Source organism: Desmodus rotundus, chromosome 4 (assembly GCF_022682495.2).
Source record: "Desmodus rotundus isolate HL8 chromosome 4, HLdesRot8A.1, whole genome shotgun sequence".
NCBI lineage: Eukaryota > Metazoa > Chordata > Mammalia > Chiroptera > Phyllostomidae > Desmodus > Desmodus rotundus.
Window position 1 is genome coordinate 146388577 of NC_071390.1, and position 20905 is coordinate 146409481.

Here is a 20905-nt window from a genome sequence, read left to right on the forward strand (position 1 = left end):
TGCTTTGGGTAGTATGGACATTTTAATGATGGTAACTCTTCTTGTCTATGAACACGGTATATGCTTCCACTTATTTATATCTTCCTCAGTTTATTTCTTTAATGTCCTATAATTTTCCAAGTACAGGTCTTTTACCTGCTTGGTTAAATTTATGCCTAGGTACCTTTATTTTTGTGGCAATAGTAAATGGAATTGTTTTCTTAGTTTCTCTTTCTGATAGTCCATTATTGGTATACAAAAATGTCACAGATTTCCGAATATTAATTTTGTATCCTGCTAATTTGCCAAATCATTGTAGTAGTTTTTTGGTGGAATCTTTGGTGTTTTATATGTACAATATGATGTCATCTGCAAATAATGACAGTTTTACTTCCTCCTTTCCAATTTCGATGACTAATTTCTTCTTCTTTTCTAATTAATGTAGCTAGGACTTCCAGTACTATGTTGAATAAGAGTGGTGAAAGCAGACATCCCTGTCTTGTTTCTGATTTTATGTTTCTGCTCATTGAGTATGATGTTGGCTATACATTTTTCAATTTGACCTTTAGTATGTTGAGGTATGATCCCTCTATTCCCACTTTGCTGAAAGTTGTTATCATAAATGGGTGCTGGATTTTATCAAAGGCTTTTTCTGCATCCATTGTGTGATCATGAGACTTTTTTCTCTCATTTTGTTTATGTGATGTATCACGTTTATTGATTTGCAAATATTGTACCAACTTTCCATCATGGGAATAAATCCCCTTTGATCATGATGTATGATCTTTCTAATATATTGCTACATCCAACTTGTTAATATTTTATCAAAAACTCTAGCATCTGTGTTCATCAGAAATATTGCCTTATAATTTTCTTTCTTTGTAGTATCTTTATCTGGTTTAGAAATTACTATATGGTTGGCCTCACAAAAGAGCTTGCAAGTATTCCCTCCTCTGAATTTTTTGGAATAGGTTGAGAAGGGTAGGTGTTAGTTCTTTGGATGTTTGGTAAAATTTGCTTGGGAAGCCATCCAGTCCAGGATATTTGTTTACTGGGAGTTTTTTTGATTACTGCTTCAGTTTCATTGGTTTTCATAACTCTAGTCAGGTTTTCTTATTTTTTCTGATTCAATTCTGGAAAATTGTATGTTCCCAGGAATTTATCCATTTCACCCATGTGTTCCAATTTCTTGGTATGTGGTTGTTCATAGTGTTTTCTTACAATTCTTTGTATTTCCATGATGTCATTTGTTACATTTCCTCTTCTGTTTCTGATTTTATTTATTTGGGTCTTCTCTCTTTTTTTCTTGATGATTCTGGTTAAAGGATTGTCAATCGTGTTTATGTTTTTAAAGCACTAACTCTTGGTTTCATTGATCTTTTGTTATTGGTTTTTTAGTGACAGGGTCATTTGTTTCAGCTCTGATGTTTATTATTTCCTTCCTTCTATACTAATTCTGGGCTTTTTTGTTCATTATTTTTTGTAGTTCTTTTAGGTGTAGGTGTAAGGTTAGATTTTTTTTTTTTGAGATTTTTCTTGATTTTTAAGGTAGTCCTATAATGATATGAACTTTTCTCCTTGGACTTCTTTTGCTGTGACCCATAAATTTGGGGTGGTTGTATGTTCATTTTCATTTATTTCAAGGTAATTTTTTAATTTCTTCCTCAATCTCATTGTTAACCCATTCATTGTTTAACAACATACTGTAGCTTCCATGTGTTTGAATGTCTTGAGTGTTTTATTGTAGTTGATTTCTAGTTTCATGCTCTTGTGATCTGAGAAGATGCTTGATATAATTTCAGTCTTCTTGAATTTAACATTATGTTGTGTCCTAACATGTGGTCTGTCTCTGAGAATGTGCCATGGGTACTTGAGAACGTATATTCTGCTGCTTTGGGCTGAAATGTTATGAAGCTATCAATTAAATACATCTGACCTAGTGTGTCATTTAAGGTTGTTCTTTCCCTGTTGAAATTTTTGTCTGGTAGATCTATCCATTGATGACAGTGGGTTGTTAAAATCTCCTACAATAACTGTATTGCTGTCGATCACTTCCTTAAAGTCCACCAAAATTTTCTTATATATTTAGATGCTCCTATATTGGGTGCATATATGTTTTCAAGGGTTATATATTCTTGTTGGATCTATCCCTTTAGTATTATATAGTGATCTTTGTTTCTGGTTTTGGCCTTTGTTTTGAAGTCTATTTTGTCATATATAAGTATCACTACCTCAGCTTTTTCTTTTTTTTGTCTCCATGTTCATGGAATATTTTTTTCATACCTTCACTTCCAGCTTGTGTAAATCTTGTTCTGAAGTGGGTCTCTTGTTGACAGTATATATATGATCATGTTTTCTTATATTAAGCTACCCTATGTCTTTTGATTGGAGCATTTAATCCATTTACATTTAAGGTTATTATTGATAGATATTTATTTATTGCCACTTTTTTCTTTATATCTATGTTCCTCTCCCTCTATTTCTTCTTCTTAAAGCAGTCCCTTTATCATCTCTTGCAATACTGGTTTGCTGGTTATGAACTCTTTTAGCCTTTTCATTTTTTGGCCTGGGAAACTCTTTATTTTGTCTTCAGTGCTAAATGATAGCCTTGCTGGATACAGTAGTCTTGGTTGCAGGTCATTGCTTTTCATCATTTTGAATACTTCATACCAATCCCTTTGGGTCTGAAGTGTTTCTGTTGAAAAAAGCAGCTGACTACCTTATGAGAATTCCCTTGTAGGTAACAAACTGCCTCTCTGTTGCTGAAATAAAGATTTTCTGTGTCTTTAACATTTGCCATTTCAATTATGATGTGTCTTGGTGTGGGTGTATTTGAGTTCATCTTTATTGGTACTGTCTTGCTTGCTGAACTTGTGTGACTTTTTCCTTCACCAGATTAAGAAAGTTTAACACCATTATTTCTTCAAACAGGCTCTCTGTCTCTTGCTCACTCTCTTCTCCTTCCTGTACCCCCATGGTGTGGATGTTGTTGCACTTCATTTTATCCCAGAGGTTATTTAGACCCTCCTCATATTTTTAAATTCTCCTTTCTTTCTGATGCTCTGCTTGGGTGCTTACAGTTATCTTGTTCTCTAATTCACTGATTTGATTCTCTGCTTCATCGAACCTGCTGTTGATTCCTTCTAGTGTATTCTTCACTTCAGATATTGTATTCTTGATTTCTGATTGGTTTGTGTTTATGGTTTCTATGTCCTTTTCAATGCTTATTATCTCTTGTTTTAAATTGTCACTGATATCATCCATTGTTCCCCTAAGATCCTTGAGCATCCTTATAACCATTGTTTTAAACTCTACATCTAGTATTTTGGTTGCTTCCATTTCATCCAATTTATTTAATTTTTCCTTGGGTTTTCTCTTGTTCTTTTGTTTGGGGCATTTTTCTTTGTCTCCATTATTATTATTATTATTATTTGTCCCTGTGCATTAGGTAGATCTGCTATGACTCCCAAACTTGTTATGATGATTTTATGATTAAATTGTCTTATTGAGCTCAGTGGCACAATCCTCCAGATCACCTGAGTTCTGTGCTCCAGGAATGTTTCCTGTGGGTTATGTGTACTCCCTGTTGTAGCTGGGTCTTGAATGCTGTTGGCCCTTTTGTGGGTAAGTTATCCCTTCAGCCTAGGAGACTGTAAGGGTAAACCTCAAATCATTGTGTATGAGGTGCTGTGCAGGGGCTGCTGCCCAAGGTGGAGTTGCTCCCAGCAGAATCTGGCACCTGCTGGAAGCCCCCTTTGGGTATGCTGCTAGTGTAGCTACTTGGATTGAGCTTTGGTTTGGTCTGAAGCCCACCTCTGGTTTGTTGGTTCTGGGTCTACTTGGGTGGGGTTAAAGTGCATGTCACTGTCAGACATTGTGTGTAACTGGTTTGGAGCTACTTATCTGTAGCTAACACAGTGTTCACTGTTTATGCCTCTATCTACCAGATCTGAGTGTGCATGGGAGGGGCCAATCTGTGTAAAAGGGTCAGCTTCCTCCAGCTTATAGCTGGGGGAAGTTCTGTAAAATGAGTGAGACTCCCTGAGGTTTGCCTCCTCCTGTCAGCTACTCTGTTTCCCCCTGAGGTTGCCTGGTCTTCCTCCAGAGCCTTCCAGAGAAAGACTGTAGGATCAGCTCAGGCTAGCTGCAATGCACAACCCCTTCCACAGGGTCAGAGCTCAGTAAGGTGCGGCAACTGGAGTTAAGACAACAGGGCTTACTGGTCTCCTACTTGGAGGCCTTGTAGTCAGGCATTCAATGAGAGGAAGGTGGCCCCTGCTTCAAAGCCAAACCCCTCAGTCTCTGCCAGAGTTTCCAACTCCAGTTGCCTGAATGGGGGCTCACTGCAGATTCAGGTCGAGTGCCTCCGGTCATCCCCTTTGCAGGAGCAAGCTCAGCAATGCTGGGCTCAGGGCCATAAAAGAGACTGCTGTTGGGGATGATACTGTCCCAGTCCACAGGAGGGGACTAAGTATTTCATCCTGGTCCCAGACAATAGCCTCCAAGGGTCTCATATTTTGACTGTCCCAGCTATGAGCTGCTCTCCCTTCCCCCTATGGAACTTCACCCAGTGGGGGTATCTGGACTTGGTAGGGGTGATCCAAACAGTCTCTTATTGGGGGGGGGCGGGCACAAGCCTCTAGGAGGGGAGCAGGCACTTCTCTTTCCTGGGGTAGCATGAGCTGAACTCACAGGGGAGCTAGGATTTGCCTCCCTGCAACGTAGCCAAGTAGCTCAGCACTTACCCGTTCAGCTCCTGGATAGAAGCCTCCCAGGGAGACTCAGTCCAAAATTCCCAGCTCTGCATGGCATTCTGGTTCCCCATGCTGCCAAGTCAAGCAGGATGTGGCCGTAGGTGGCACTTCAATAACTCCACACAGTTCTCATCAGGACTGAGCCAAATGTCCTGGCTCCATATGGCTTCCCTGTGCTGCCAAACCCAGCAGAACAGGGACAAAAGTCCCAGCTCTGTGTGGCTTCTCATGCTGCCTGAGTCAGGACAGGGCAGACTTAGTGATTCAACAGGTAGGCAGTGGGGCTTTGGCTGTTTACCGAAGATGAGGGAGACTAGCCCTCTTTACCAAGTCATACAGTTTAGTCACTGTTCGGGTCTACAGCAAAAGCCTCCCCAGAATAAAGAGAGCCTTTTAAAGTCATTGCTGGGTCCAGGTGTAGCCAGGAGACTCTTCCACAGGCCCCAAGTACAGCAGTGTGGCCTCACCAGCAGTCAGAGTCCAGACTGTGAACACCCTAGACTAGTGCTGTAATAGTAGGAGTGCTCTTCCCTGGGAGGGTGCAGTCTGAGTCTCCCAGGCAGATTCAGTCCCCACTGGTTTTCACTGCCAGATGCTACGCGAGCTGCTCTTTTCATCTCTGTTTCTCTGGGTTGGGGATTCCTGCATGGGGTTTACACCCCATGATCCTAGAGGGAGGGAGTTTTGCAGCACAATATCCCTTCAACTTCTCAGTTGCCACTGCCCCTGAGTGCAGGAGCTATCCCATTCCATGGCTCTGCCCTTCTTAGCAGTCTCTATGTGGCTTCTTCTGTAATCCTTGGTTATAATATTTCAAATCAACTAGCTTTCAGTTGGTTGTTCAGTTGATTGCTCTGTAATTTAGCTGTAAATCTGGGTAGAGGCTGGAAGCAGGTGGGTGCAGCTTCTACCTACTCTGTAGCCATCTTGGAATTCCAGAAAAAAATTAATTTGCAGTTCTATTTTAGTGATTTTTTAAAAGATTTTGTTTATTCATTTTTAGAGAGGGAAAGGGAAGGAGAAAGAAGGAGAGAAACATCCATGTGTGGTTGCCTCTTGAGCACCCCCAACTGGGGACCTGACCCACAACTCAGGCATGCTCCCTGACTGGGAATCAAACCAGTGACCCTTTAATTCACAGTGAGCCACACCAGCCAGGGCAGAAATACTATGTTTTTAAAGTGTTCCATCAATATTTATAATGTTCCTTTGATTTACTCTATATTATTTGGTTTTCAATAATCTAAAAATACTATCATTCAAAATATAACTGTGATATATATAATTAAAATTATTAATTTATTGCACTTCTTGGCATCTAGTAAATGCTATGTTTATGTTTTCTTCTTTTATTTTAAATAGATTTTATTGTTTGTGCCATTACAGTTGTTCCAAGTTTTCTCCCTTTGTTCCCCTCCACCCAGCCTTCCCATCCCCATTCCTTCAGACAATCCCCACAGTCTTGTCCATGTCTGTGGGTCATGCATATATATTCTTTGGTTACTATATTTCCTATGCTATATTTTACATCCCCATGACTATTCTGTAACAACCAATTTGTACTTCTTAATCCCTTCACCTTTTTCACTCATCCCCTGATTCCCCTCCCATCTGGCAACCATTGAAACGTTCTCTGTATCTATGATTCTGTTCCTGTTCTGCTTGTTCATTTATTTAGTTTTTTAGACTCAATTATTGATAGATATGTATTTATTACCACTTTATTGTTCATATTTTCAATCTTCTTAAAGAAGATTCTTTAATGTTTAATATAGTATTTGTTTGGTGATGATGAGCTCCTTTAGGTTATTCTTTTCTGGGAAGCTCTTTATCTGTCATTTGACTTTAAATGAGAGCTTTTCTGGGTAGAATAATTTTTGTTGTAGATCCTTGATTTCATCACTTTGAATATTTCTTGCCAGTCCCTTCTAGCCTGCAAAGCTTTTTTTGAGAAATCAGTTGATAGTCTTACAGGAGTTCCCTTGTAGTTAACTAATTGCTTTTCTCTTGCTGCTTCTAAGGTTCTCTCTTTGTCTTAACCTTTGGTGTTTTTTTAATGATATGTCTTGGTGTGGGCCTTTTTGGGTTCATCATGTTTGAGACTCTCTGTACTTCCTGGACTTGTATGCCTATTTCCTTCACCAAGTTAGGGAAGTTTTCTGTCATTATTTTTTCAAATAGGTTTCCAAATTGTTGCTCTCTCTCTTCTCCTTCTGACAACCCCATGATGTGAATGTTGGTGTGCTTGAAGTTGTCCTAGAGGCTCCTTATACTATCCTCATTTTTTTGGATTCTTTTTTCTTCTTGTTTTTCTGATTGTTTTTTGCTTCCTTATATTCCAAATCACTGATTTGGTTCTTGGCTTCACTCTACTGTTGATATCCTGTAAATTGTTTTTCATTTCAGTTAGTGTAGCCTTCATTTCTATCTGGTTATTTTTATCTTTTTTTATGCTGTTGAAGTTCTCACTAAATTCACTGAGAATTCTTATAACCAATGTTTTGAACTCTGCATCTAGTAGATTGCTGGTCTCCATTTTGTTTAGTTCTTTTTCTAGAGTTTTGATCTGTTCTTTCATTTGGGACATGGTTCTTTGTCTCCTCATTTTGGCAGCCTCCCTGCATTTGTTTCTATGTTTAGGTAGAACTGCTAAGACTCCCTGGCTTGGAAGAGTGGCCTAATGTAGTGGGTATCCTATAGGGTCCTGTGGTACAGCTCCCCTATCACCCAAGCTGAGTTGTGCCCACTATGTGGACTGTGTGCACCCTCTTCCTATAGTTGAGCCTTGATTGCTGTTGGAAAGTCAACAGGAGGAATTTACACAGGCTCATCAGCTGCACAGACTGGCTGTGACTACTAAACACCAATCTCTGACCACTGTGGATGATCAGATGTGCAGAGGTCCACTCCAGAGAGGAACACTTGCTTCTTCTGTGCTCTGGTGCCCTATGAGTCCATCCCTTGAGTGTGTTGCTTGTAGAGGTGGTTGGGTGGTGGTGCTTTGATGGGGTCTGTAGCTGTCCACTAGATGCACAGTCTCTGGGGCCTCCCAGGAGGTGCAGGCCAAGGTCAGCCAACCAACAGCCTGTGTTCTGACTGGGGCCACCCCGCATAAGCTGCAAAGTGATCTGCAATTATTTACTATTTATTGACACGGTCACCGGCAAGCAGTGTCCGTGGTGTTGTGGCTGAGATGAGACAAATTCACATGGACTACCAAGCCCTGTGGAGAAAAAGAGACAGTGCAACCGCTCTCTCAAGAGGAGAGTGCCCCGACCCTTGCCTTGACAGGGTTTTATTGGCTTAATTTGCATAGGAATACAGGGCATATATGGAAAGCTCATCAATCATTGTCAGGCAGTAATAATCAAATAGATAACATTCAAAGAACTCTGAGGGCTTATTTTCAGTCAGGGTCAGATAGCTAAAGGACCATAAAACTTTGGGGAAACAAACTCATTTCATGCTTGGACCCTTAGCATTTATTTATTTATTTATTTAATTTTTTTCATTGTTGTTCAATTACAGTTGTCTGCATTTTCTCCCCACCCCTCCACCCCACCTCCTTAGCATTTAAATTGAGGACATTCTTACCAAACCAGGTCTCAGAGGATTTTATGTATTCTTTCTCAGGCCTGATCTCCCCAGGGAACCACCATTTCCAGCACAGGGCCACACCCACCTCCAGCATTGTTTCAGGCTTAAATCGGAGGGGAAGTAAGGCAGCCAAGAGATAGGAGACTTCTTGCAGACAGAATGTGGACTCCGGATATGTCAAAGCCAAGCGGGGAGGGTCCATCACCCCCTTTTTCTATAGGCCCCTGAGTCCTCCCAAGGGACCCTTCATGACCATGACTGTCTTGGTCGTTCCTCCTTTGAGGAATCTTACCCGCCATTGCCTAATCAGTCTTCCTCCTGGGGCTAAGCAGGGCAAAGTGAAAGGGGGCAGAGGCAGCACCCCTACCAGGAAGATAAGCTTTGTCTCCTAAATGGCTTATGGTCCCAAGGTTTTTTTACTCAGCCTTAGCCATGGGGGATTACAGCTTCTGAAATCAGGCAGGGCGGTTCCCAACAACTTATGCTGGGTTTAGAGGTGCCCAAGTGATTCCAAGCTGTGAACCAAGGCCAACTGCTGCAAGTTCTGGGCCTTACACCACTTAGCAGTAGGCACGGGGCATGCTGAGGCCAAATGCTACTTGTTTGTGAGAATTTAGGAAAATCTGAAGCATGAACCCAAGACAAACCATTTGTTTGGAAAAGCATTTCCATACAAACCATTTGTACTGGAAACAGCTTGGGTGAGCCCAAGAGTTGGGTGGGCCTAAGAGTTGGGTGGGGCAGAGCCTCAGGGAATCACCGGGACTGGGCAAACAGTGTGAGCCAAGGTGATGGAGTCTCATATACAGTGCCCACCTGCCCGCTGTGTTGGGGGAAGGCCCAGAAAAGGAACAATGGCCTCTGCCAGCACTTTTATCTGGGAGAAAGCTGCCCCCTGCTCGTGGCCTGATTCCAGACACTTCAGTTCCTCCCCATATGTCTCTGGTGCCTTTCAGTCTGCTGCTCCTGTGGTGGAGCTCAGAGGGAGTGAGTTCAGTAAGTCTGTGTGTGGGACCTTTTACAAGAACTGCCTGGGACTCTAGCAATTTGTCTTCCACAGCCTCACTCCCCTCTGGTGTTCATAGCCAGAAGCTAGAGGACTTATTTTCTAGGCACTGGAACCCCGGGCTGGGGGGCCAGGTGTGCAGCTGGGACCCCTTGCTCCCAAGATATCAATCCCTATTTTTATCTGCCACAAGTGGCTGTGGGACCAGCCCATTCCACAACTCCGTCCCTCCTATCAGTTGCCCTGTAGTTTCTTCTTTAATTCCTTAGTTGTAGAACTTCTATTCAGTTCTGTTTCTGGTGGTTCTGAATAATGCTTTTCCTGTAAGTTAGTTGTAATTTGATGTGATTGTGTGAGGAGGTGAGCCACATTCACCTACACCACCATCTTGAATGGAAGTATGTTTATGTATTTTAAATGAAGAAATGGAAGGTAAATTCAGATTATCCATTAACATAAATATTAACTTTGTCTTTTTGAAACATTAACATGCAGGCTAAATTGCCTTGAGATCATTAATGGAAGTAGTCAAATGTCTTTTAAAAACTTTTTTATTCTTGCCCTGGCTGATGTGGATCAGTGGATTAAGCACTGGCCTGTGAACCAAAGGGTCACAGGTTCAATTCCTAATCAGGGCACATGCCTGAGTTGCAGGCCAGGTCCCCAGTAGGGGGCACATGAGAGGCAACCACACGTGGATGTTTCTCTCCTTCCCTTCCTCCCTCCCTCCCCCCTCTCTAAAATTAAACAAATTTAAAAAGTCTTTAAAAAGATTTTTATTTCTCTATATTGTATTTTTGCCCTTTGACAAATTTAGTTATTTAAATTAATATTTGAGTTTTTCATGGAAGATAAGATCCTTGTAGTTAAAAAGGCTACCACCACTTAACAGTGTTTTTAAGGTTCTGCTCATAAGCTTATGACTTCTTTTTTTTAATGTTATGAGACCAAAAACATACTACGAAAATACTATAAAAGTAGAATATCCATGGAATATTCTCAGGGAAAATAATTAGGAAATCTACTCCATCCAAACATGTGCAGTGTCAATACTCTTACTCTGAGGTAGCTGTGTGTTCAGACTGCACATTCAGTTTTTAAGGGTGGTCAAATTTATTAATCTTTTGTGCCTTCCGGGTTTGTTGTGATTCAGAGATTCTTAATATTTCTCATGATTCCTTTTTTAATTTCATGGATTCATTTTGTATTAAATTGCTGAATTTTGTGGAATTTATACTTATACAAATTTGGAGGTTTGGCTCCAACTCTGTGTTTTCCAGTGGGATATACACTTATTGTACCCTTTTTATTATGTAAACATATACGTTATTCTTTAATTTCAGAGGATATCATGATATGTCATTTCAGTGAGTGTTAGCTACACATCTCCTTTATTTTTCTTAGGTTTCTGACAATTATGAAAAAGAAAATCTGTTGCATGCAAACCATATGTTACAGGATGAAATTGCCATGCTAAGACTGGAAATAGACACAATAAAAAATCAGAACCAGGAAATGGAAAAAAAATATTTTGAGGACATTGCAGTTGTCAAAGAAAATAATGACTTTCTTCAAAAGACAATAAAAGTGAATGAGGAAACATTTACAAAAACAGTATCCCAATATAATGGGCAGCTTAATGCTCTGACAGCTGAGAATACAATACTAAAGTCTAAACTGGAGACTGAAAAACAAAACAAAGAAAGACTGGAAACAGAAATCGAATCGTACCGGTCTAGACTGGCTACTGCTGTACAGGATCACGAGCAGAGTGAGGCATCAAAAAGAGACCTGCAACGGGATTTCCAGAGAGCAAGAGATGAATGGTTTTGTCTACGGGACAAAATTAATTGTGGTATGTCTGACCTGGAAGATAAAAATGTGATTCTTTCTCAACAACTTTCTAAAGCTGAAAGTAAATTCAATAGCCTAGAAACTGAGCTTCATCACACAAGAGATGCTCTCAGAGAAAGGACATTGGTTTTAGAAGGCGTACAGAGAGATCTAAGCCAAACACGATGTCAAAAGAAGGAAACTGAACACATGTATCAAAAGGAACAGAGTAAAGTGAATAAATACATTTCAAAGCAGGGCTCATTAGAGGAGAGGCTATCTCAGCTAAAGAGTGAAAATGAGTTGCTTCGACAGCAGCTGGATGATGCTCACAATAAAGCTGACAGTAAAGAAAAGACAGTAATTAATATTCAAGATCAGTTTCAGGATATCATAAAAATATGTAAAGCTGAAAGTGAAAAACAAACTCTTATGCTGAATGAAAGAAATAAAGAGTTAATCAATGAACACAATCATTTAAAAGAAAGAATGAATCAGTATGAAAATGATAAAGCGGAAACAAACGTAAGTACCCAAAACGATGAACATTTTTCAGATTTCTTTAAAAAATTCAGAAATTGTATTTGATGATGGTTAAATGTTCAATCTATAGTTGAACATTAAAAATATAGAGATTATAACTGTGTTTACTCTATCAGCTCAAAAGCAGACCTTGTATCCTACCAAGGAAAATTAGGCCTGACAGGTGTTTTATTTTGAGTAAAGACATTGTTTTACCTATGAAATGTTAAGAAGGTAAATCATAGATTGTTAATAGATATAGATTGATATTAAGTATTTAGTCTTCTACTGATACAATATTAATTTTAATCTGTCACCACATTTTGATACCATTATGAAGCAGATAAATAGAAATGCTCATACCTAAAATGAGTATTTTGAAATTAAGTTTCAATGAAGTGGATTATCTTGACAGTGAATTTCAGATTTCCCAAAGGAACTGAAGTGTAGACACTGTATCTCATAGTACCTTTCTTTCAGTGGCTTCTTATACATTTTAGTTGGTTAATGTTACTCATGTCAATTTGAATTAAACTTGGAAATACTTCAGTCTTGAGTAATGTAATCTTATGACCTTTCAACTCTTGAAAGACATCTACTTTTTATTAAATCATAATTTGGCACAAATGTGGTGAGTTTTAGCAAAATTATGCTTGATTTAATCTTTCCACTATTGTTTACAATTTTCTTTGAATATTTCTACAAATAATTTGCTCTATTTCTCATTTGAAGACCCAATTACTATCATATGGAGATATGTTTGCTTAGTACAGAGAGAAAGGTAGTTCTCTGTGGTTTATTAATTTGGCATTGGCTCTCCAATCAGACTAGTGAGGGGTGGCAGGATTTATGTGTAGCAGGGAGGGAGGTCAAGGCCAGATTACCTAGTGAACAGGAATGTGTCCATATGAAGAAAATAAGGTGAAATGATGTGTGTGGTGATATTTTTCCAGTTATATATTATGTTAATAATATATGACACTAACAAAGTATTATGTACAACTCTAACAAAGTAGGGCAAAAGTAGGTTTACAGTTGTTTATATGGAAAATAACACAATAATTAATAAATAATAATACAAGAATAAACTTTGCTGTGCATATTCACTACTGTAAACCTTCCTTTGCTCCACTCTGTATGTGAAGTTATATATTATTAACATAATTTAATAATAGTGTGCTTTATAAAATCAGTAACAGAAATATCTTACTAGGCAACTGTGAGACAACTTCAACAAGAACTGGCTGACACCCTAAAAAAGCAATCTCTCTCAGAGGCTTCACTGCAGACTACATCACATTCTCATACGAATTTAGAAGATAACACACTGATTATAAAGAAGAAATTAGATCAAATCAGAAGTCAAGTATGTATGAACTTTAATATGTCATCAGTTAATCTATAGCTGATTAAATAATATGAAAATTTCTAGGATACTAATTTTCATGGGCAGCTTTCTTTTTACTTTTATTGTAATTAATTTATTATACTTTTATTATCTTTATAATGTACTTATTTCTAAAACCCTGGCTTTTATTCTGCCATTTGTACTTATGTTTTTTCTATAATATTTGTAATATTTACCCTTAGGAAAGTTATGCCTTATTCTTCATAGAAATCAAGACACTTTTTTTTCTACTGAACAGTATTTTTAGTGATATCTCCATTATTATGATGAGGCAGACAGATAAAATCTGAGGATAATGTTTAATGAAATGTTCCAGAAAGTTGTTTTATTTTTTATCTTCACTTTTGCGAATGGATATAGAATCTGGATTTATTTCATAGATTTCATAATGACTTCTATGGAGACACCATTATACAAACCAGGTGAAGTAGGCATTTCCTTCATTTTCTCTTACTTTGAAAGAATGGAAATAATTCAGATCATTGTAGTATGCACATCCACAACAGAGAATTAAGAAAATTAAATTTAGATCCACCATTGGCTTTCAAAAAAAAGTGTATTGATATAATTTGCCATTTTAATTGTTCATTCAATATATTTTGACATATTTAAAAGGCGAAAGATTTATACAATCTGAAGAGAAACCAGAGTATATTTTGACATATTTAATTCTGCATCTGCCACCTCACTCAATTATAGACCGTTTTCATCACTCCAAAAACAAACTCCACATCTCGCAGCTGTCACTCCCAGCTTTGCATCTCCCCTGCTACCAGGCACAACCAGTGTACTTTCTGTCTCTACAGATTTGCCTGTTCTGGATATTTCATATACATAAAATCACACAACATGCAGTATTTGTGACTGGCTTCTTTCACTTAATATCACACTTCCAAGGTTCAGCCATATTATAGCACATCAATATTTTATTTATTTCTTTGTATTGTGGAACAGTACTTCATTGTGTGGCTAAGCCAATTAATCCAAATAACAGCTGATGGAACTTCGTGTTGTCTCCACTTCCTGGCTGTTAATAACTCTACTGTGAACATCAGTGCGCAAGTCGTTGTGTGAACCTATGTTTTTATCTCCCTGCCACTGGATTGAATGGGGCTGATTTCAGCATCTCTCGGCCTTTACTCATGCTGCCCATTCTGTCCTTTCAGTTTCTCTTCCTTTTGCCTAATCCGACATCTCTCAGGACCTGGCTCCCAACCTCCCTTCTCCATGAGGCTTTCTCTGACTGTTCTAACTCTCATTGGCCTCACTCTTTCCAGCACTTGTCTGTGCAGAATGATTTAGCCCCAAATTTTACATTGCTTTAATTTGTTTTCATGAGTGATAATCTTATATCTTTCTAGGTATAAATTTGTCTATGGGGTGCATTATTGATATGATGGCACTTATCTTTGTATACAAGTGAATTGAAAATACTTTAGCTTAACTATTGTTAGGATAAAATTACTTTATACCACACCAATACTGTCTTCTTGGAGACATTGATATAATTAAACTTTTATTCTCAATGTATTTTAAGCAATTAAATATAAATATAATAGAGAATTGTTTAATCAGAAGCTCATTTTTTTTACCCTCAATGTAAGGGGTAAAAATGGAAATCAGCCCTCCTTCACTGTGCAGCCAGAACTGGGATTTAGAGATTTGTAGCACTCTACCAACTGTAAATCTCTGGGAAGGGCTTTTCTGATAGCCATTCCACATCACTTTAATCTGCTCCTCAGAGCACTTGCTAAAGCAGCCCAGCCTTAACAGTGGCTGGGGATGAAGGGATCTGGGAACTTTGACTTAGCACAGAGCCCGTCACCTCCCTGTCAGTGGCTTTCCCCTGCCTGTCAGGTCCTGTACTTGATGTACTCAATCCAGGAGGTGCTATTTGCATTGCTCGTGATTATTGTCCGCTGAGTAGTACAGAGAGGAAGCAAGTTATAAATTGTGGTAAGCAGAAAGGGCCTATTGACGAGTGGTCTTGGTGAAAGCTCTCTGAAGCGCTGGGGATGTAGCCCGGGCCTCATGCTCCCCATTTGCTGCTGTTGTCAATGGTGTGAAGAATGATTTCAGTGTAACTCGTACAGGAGACCACCTCCATTGCCATCTGCCTGAAGTATAAAATTGTATTAGAACTTAAAATACAGCGACAATACTAATGCAGACCCTTAGAGTTTATTATGGGCCATGTACTCTTCTAAGTACTTTGTGTATATTCCCTAATTTAATCTTCCCGACATCCCAGTGAGGTAGGTAGCATTATTGTCTCCATTGTGCAGGTGAAGAAACTGAGACACAGGAACTTTAAGTGATTTGCTCAAGGTGACGCAGCTCATGACTGGAGGTTGCGGGAATCAAACCCAGGCATTCTGGCTCCCATGTAGATACTACCTGTCGGGCTATTCAGTGAAGCATCGCGTTGTCACGGAAAGCAGCATGTTAACTTTGATAATCACTGGAATAGCCATGCGCATTCACATTTGTGAATGTTTAAACTTACACTTGATGTGGTGCTTGCAATACAAAAAATGAGTGTTTATTATAAGATAATTTTCTGCTTTTCCCATGTGACCAGTTTATAAACTTGTGTATTAATCTGATACAATGTAATTTAAGAACATGAGTAATGTTTTAGTTTGAGTACCAGACAAGCGGTCAGTGATATTTTCTGCGAAGGACCAGGTCATAAATGTTTTAGGCTCTGCGGGCCACGAGGTTTCTGTTGTCACAACTCAGCTATGCTGCTTTGGCACGCGGTAGCCGTAAACAAAATGCAGATGAAAGAAAGAGTGTGCCTGTTGTCCAATAAAATTTAAGTAACAAAACCCGGTAGATTTGTACTAGATTATCAGTAGTCAAAAGTATTTTTTTCTTTATTTTAGTTACAAGAAGCACAGGATCAATATGCAGCGGTCCTAAGATGTGGTGAAGAGACTCAAGAGCACATGCAAAAGTATAAAGCAGCGCAGAAATAACATGAGTATTCATAAAGCACATGAGGAGTGTAGTATGAGAATTAGACCAGTTGTGATAAATGATACATCAGTGTTAAGCTGGATAAATATTTCAGCTCTGAAATATTTTGAAATGCATAATTTATGTACATTACCTCTAAATTTTGCAGATTATCCACAAAACTCAACTAGAAAAATAGCACAATTCCCAATTCATCTACTTTTCAAATTTTAAGATTTTATGTAATTGCACCTTTAGATGTTTATTCAGAAATTATCTGATATCTTTTAAATTGATATATGAGAATAATTATTTTAAAATGTGTATATTTTAGGCTTGAAACTGAAAATGCCAATTTAAAAGTTACAGTCAAAATGCAAGCACGCAAAATTGAACAGCTTCAGACAAACCTGTTAGGTACAAATTTGGTAAGCCAATCTCTTAATTTTCATCATACTGAAAAGGAATATTTATTTTTCTAGTAGTAGTGTATAAGATATTTTGGGCAATAGGAAAAGTTTCACTGATAAAAGTATGTATTGTATGCATATGATACTACTAGCTACTAATAATATAATTCCTCTTTATAAAGGAAGTTGAATCAATAAAATTAATTATTTTTATAGTAAGATTTTAATAAAACAGATTGCAATAATCTAGAAGCAATATTTGACATATACCACGTTTTGTTTATGCATTCATTTGTTCAACATTTAGGTTTTTCCAGCTTTGGGCTATTGTTGATAATGCTGCTATAGACACTGGAATACAAACATTTGTTTGAGTCCAGAAATTTGAATAATGATTTAATCTATAATTCTGAATTTCTCATATAATCTACACCATTCAGTGAGACTTTGAGAATGAATTACTTTTAATGTTGTAATATATTCTCTTCCTCAAGAATGAGTACTAAGTCTTCATGCAAGTGTTTTGCGAAATGAGTGCATTTTTTCCCTTTGCTGGATTTTGAAAAAGAAAAGAGATGCCAGTGAAAAAGTAGAAATGGCTGCTTGATCAGGGCCTCACATAGCAACGTAGCACTCCGAGCATTGCAAGTTCAGAGACTATTCACTTGTGTTAATCTGCCTTTCAAAGACTGACAATCCCTTCTCAGAAAAGATGGCTATGCAATCCAGGACTCCAATTAACTGATGAATGATGAAAACTGCACAGCTATTTACTAAGCAAAAACAGCATTCTTCTGCCATTCATATAATTTATGAATGAGGCTATCTATAATTTAAGATCAGAAGACTGCATTGCGAACCCGAATTTGGAACAGTGAGCTTGATGCACCTACCAGCTAGTTTCTTTCAGTCACAATAGCTCAGTCCATGCAGTTTCAATATACAGACATACCTACCTGGGGACCTAGAACGCTGTGTTGACTGGTTCTTCTTGTGGATGAAACACCACTGAAAATTATTTTTTAGACCTTATACAAGTCATATTGTATTAGCATACTTTTCATACCATTAGCGTACTTATATCATAAGTGAAATGATAATATGTTGATAAGGAGTCTTCTAACATATCATAAGTGAAATGATAATATGTTGATAAGGAGAGCCAAGAGGCGTCACCTTACAGTTTCATACAGAAATCTATAAAGCATCAAAAACTGAAAAATGTGTAAGAATTCCCAAAATTGATGAAGCTTATGCAAAAATAATGGGGGATATTTTTAGATTCCTATAGAAATGAATTAGGTTTATGACATGGAATTGTTAGTCACCATAAAGTCTATTCTGTGAATCAAAAATTTAATGAGACAGCTTTCCACCAATTTAATCAATAGCCCTAACTTCTCTAGAAGGTTCTCACATCATGACTCCCCAGGCCCGAGACTACCTGGGCTAGGATATTTGACCAGCACAATGTTGAGGTGAAGAATCTGAATTGGAAAGAAGATATAGCTCTGGCTTTGTCAAACTTTCAAACAATATAGTTGAGTGTGTGTATGAAAACAACTTCAGAAGGGTTCCATAGGTCAGGCCTCTATGGAATAGGAAATTATTTTTTTAATAAAGGCAAATAATTAATAATCTGATACTTGTAAAATGTTTTGCATTATATGAGAAAAACAACACAGAGTGTTCTGGTCAACCTCCTGAGGGTGAAGGTGCCCCTAAGATTGGAAAATAACACCACACTCAAAGTAACACCAATGAGAATCAACATAAAATGTACAGGATTAGCTATCCACAAAGGTAACCCCTACCAAGTCGTGGTTTATGAGCGTGTGGTTGAGGATATTGTCTATGAGGAACTAGAAGGGAGAAAGAACAGGACAGATGACCTCAGGGAAGGGGTCAAGGCTGGAAATGTTGACTAGGGAGTCTGGTTTGAAGAGCTGAGGTTTAAGGAACTCTGAGTTTAAAAAGGGAAAAGAATAGAAAGAGTCCAGGATGCGAACATCAGGGTCACTGCTTAGAAATGAATTGGGGTTAGAGGAGCAGAGGGTGGGTGTGTGTGGTCACTGATATCAGTTGCTGCTGAGAAGTAAAGCAGGATAAGGACTGAAGAAAAAGACCCTCAGAAATCTGTTAGTGCAATTATAGGATTGCAAGTCAGATTCTTATGCAAAAGAAGAGAGGAAGGGTGAAAAAATGAGTATGTGGATGAGACCTTGCATTGAAAGATATTAGGGTTGAATGGAAGAGATGGAAAAAGCTGCAAGAATCAAGTAAAAGTGATGTTTTTATAAAACAGAGAGAGACAAACTTTATTTAAAGAGAAAAGGAAACACTTGGCTCTTGAAATAAGGAGAAGCCGAAACCTACAGAACCACGCTCATGGAGAACGGGGGTCCGCCTCAGCCTGACGTCAGGCTGCCACCCTAAGGTGATGGGGGCTGCGTGGGAGCTTCCAAAGGTTATTTTAGTGAGATGTGGTTTAACAGAACTGGCATATCTTGATATGTTGATGAAAACATTTCTAGAGCATCTTTAGAAATTAAAATGTCAGTGTAGCCACTCTCTTAAAAAATGTTTAACACTTTGTATTTTATATGTAAAAACCTCCATTTTTACAAATTTTGGCAATTTAAGTTCCAGAAAAAAAGTGATGAAAATGTAGTCAATTTAAGCTTCAGTAAGGAGTCATTAGTTTTGAAATCTGTCCTTATTGGCATCAGGTTTATAAACTACATTTTATAAACTTGTCTACACACATTATTCATGAACTCATGAGAAATAATATTTTTAAGAAAGAAGAGTGAGTCTCTAGATTTTTAAAAATAATTTTCTCTTAAAATGTTTTTCAAAGTCTCAGGATGAACGGGAAGAATTAAAGAAATATATTGAGTTAAAACAATCTCTGGATTATAGCTTGGATCAAGAAATGAAGAAAAATAGTGAATTAGAAAAAGAGGTAACCAGGTAAGACTTTAATATTTCAGGTCATTTCTACCATTAATTAAGAGTTAACTGTCATTTTACTTTATTAAAACCAAAATACAAATTCATTCTCTATCTGTAATTTTCATAATTAAATTATCCTATTTAAAATTTACTTCAAATCTCACAGCACAATCTGAACCTTTTTTGAATGCCAAAAGATTCTGCTTACTCTTCAATGATTCCTGAAACAATAACGAGAACGCCTTGTGCATATCCTGTAAACTGCGTTTTTCATGGCTACCTTGGATTTTTATTTCTGCAAGATATCTTCGCTCTCTTTGGTAATCTTTCCTCTTTTAGTGGCATGCTTTTCTTCAGCATTCAGATAGTTTAATATCCTGAAACCCATCCGTGTCATTGTTTAACAGCCTCACAAGTGATCTTGATCTGGCTTATGTTTTCTTTCTTCTTTTTAGTTATAAAATACATCACATACATGAAAATGTACATAAGACTTAAAGAAGTTGAGTAATTCTGTTTTTACCACTCATATAAAAATGTAATGGCATCTTTCCCAATGTCTGGGAAGCCCCCGCAGGCTTCCTTTCTGTTTATTTGTTGAGTATTCCAGTTGGTTCTGTCTCTCATCAGTGCTTTTCCTCTCGTTTAAGTGTCTGTCTCTTCTCTACATTGTTCTGTATCCCTTTCATCTGTTACCACTGTGCTAGCAAATCTCTCCTCTTAAAACAGTCTTGAGGAGACTGTTACACATTATCTCTGATCCCTTCCTTCTACAACCCTGCCCCTTTCAGAATTTCCCTTCAGCTAAAGCTTCAAAGAGTTTTCTTTCCTGCTTCTCTTTCTATTTGGAATGATCTCCTTGATGTTTTCCGTTGTTGTTTTGGGTATTTTTCTTCATATAGATTGTTGTCAGTAGGTACCAAAAGGTATTTTTTTGTCTTTTCAAAAGATTTGCATATAATTATGTTCTCATCCTTCACCTGCATACTGATCTCTGGTTTCTAGTTGATACTTGATAATAGGTCAATATTTTATATTAACATACTAAAATGAATATTGATCACATTAATAAGAACTCTACATAGTTACAATATTAACACTGTATCATATATGTAATTTTTTTCATTTTATTTATATAAGATTATAATTTAAACAGTATGCTTTCAGGCAATATTAGATGGGAACAAATGAGAAGATTATGATTTATAGGTTTGTTTATTTATATGATAAGACATAATATCTTAAATATGTTTAATATCTTAAATTTTAATTATCTTAAAAATAATTATTACATATTTACTCTTAAAGAATTGACTTACTCATTTTGTATATTTCTGCAGATTTAAGAAACTCCTAAAAGTTACAGAAAAGAAGCTCAATAAGTATGAAAATGGAGAGCTTAGTTTCCCTGGAGATTTAAAACCAAATCAAACTGATGTGGATATTCAGATTAATATGTTAAAACAAGAGGTAATTTTTA

The 20905-nt window shown here is 37.7% G+C and overlaps 1 protein-coding gene across 1 annotated transcript in view; it reads left to right on the forward strand.

Annotated features, from left to right (window-relative positions):
* Positions 1-20905, forward strand: part of LOC112316790 (ankyrin repeat domain-containing protein 26) — a 187305-nt gene that overhangs the window by 148330 nt on the left and 18070 nt on the right. Inside the window, exons 58-63 of the mRNA XM_071221352.1 lie at positions 10741-11694; positions 12905-13057; positions 15988-16058; positions 16395-16488; positions 19331-19443; positions 20766-20895. Coding sequence (XP_071077453.1) covers positions 10741-11694; positions 12905-13057; positions 15988-16058; positions 16395-16488; positions 19331-19443; positions 20766-20895 — 1515 coding nt within the window. The remainder of the gene's footprint in view (positions 1-10740; positions 11695-12904; positions 13058-15987; positions 16059-16394; positions 16489-19330; positions 19444-20765; positions 20896-20905) is intronic.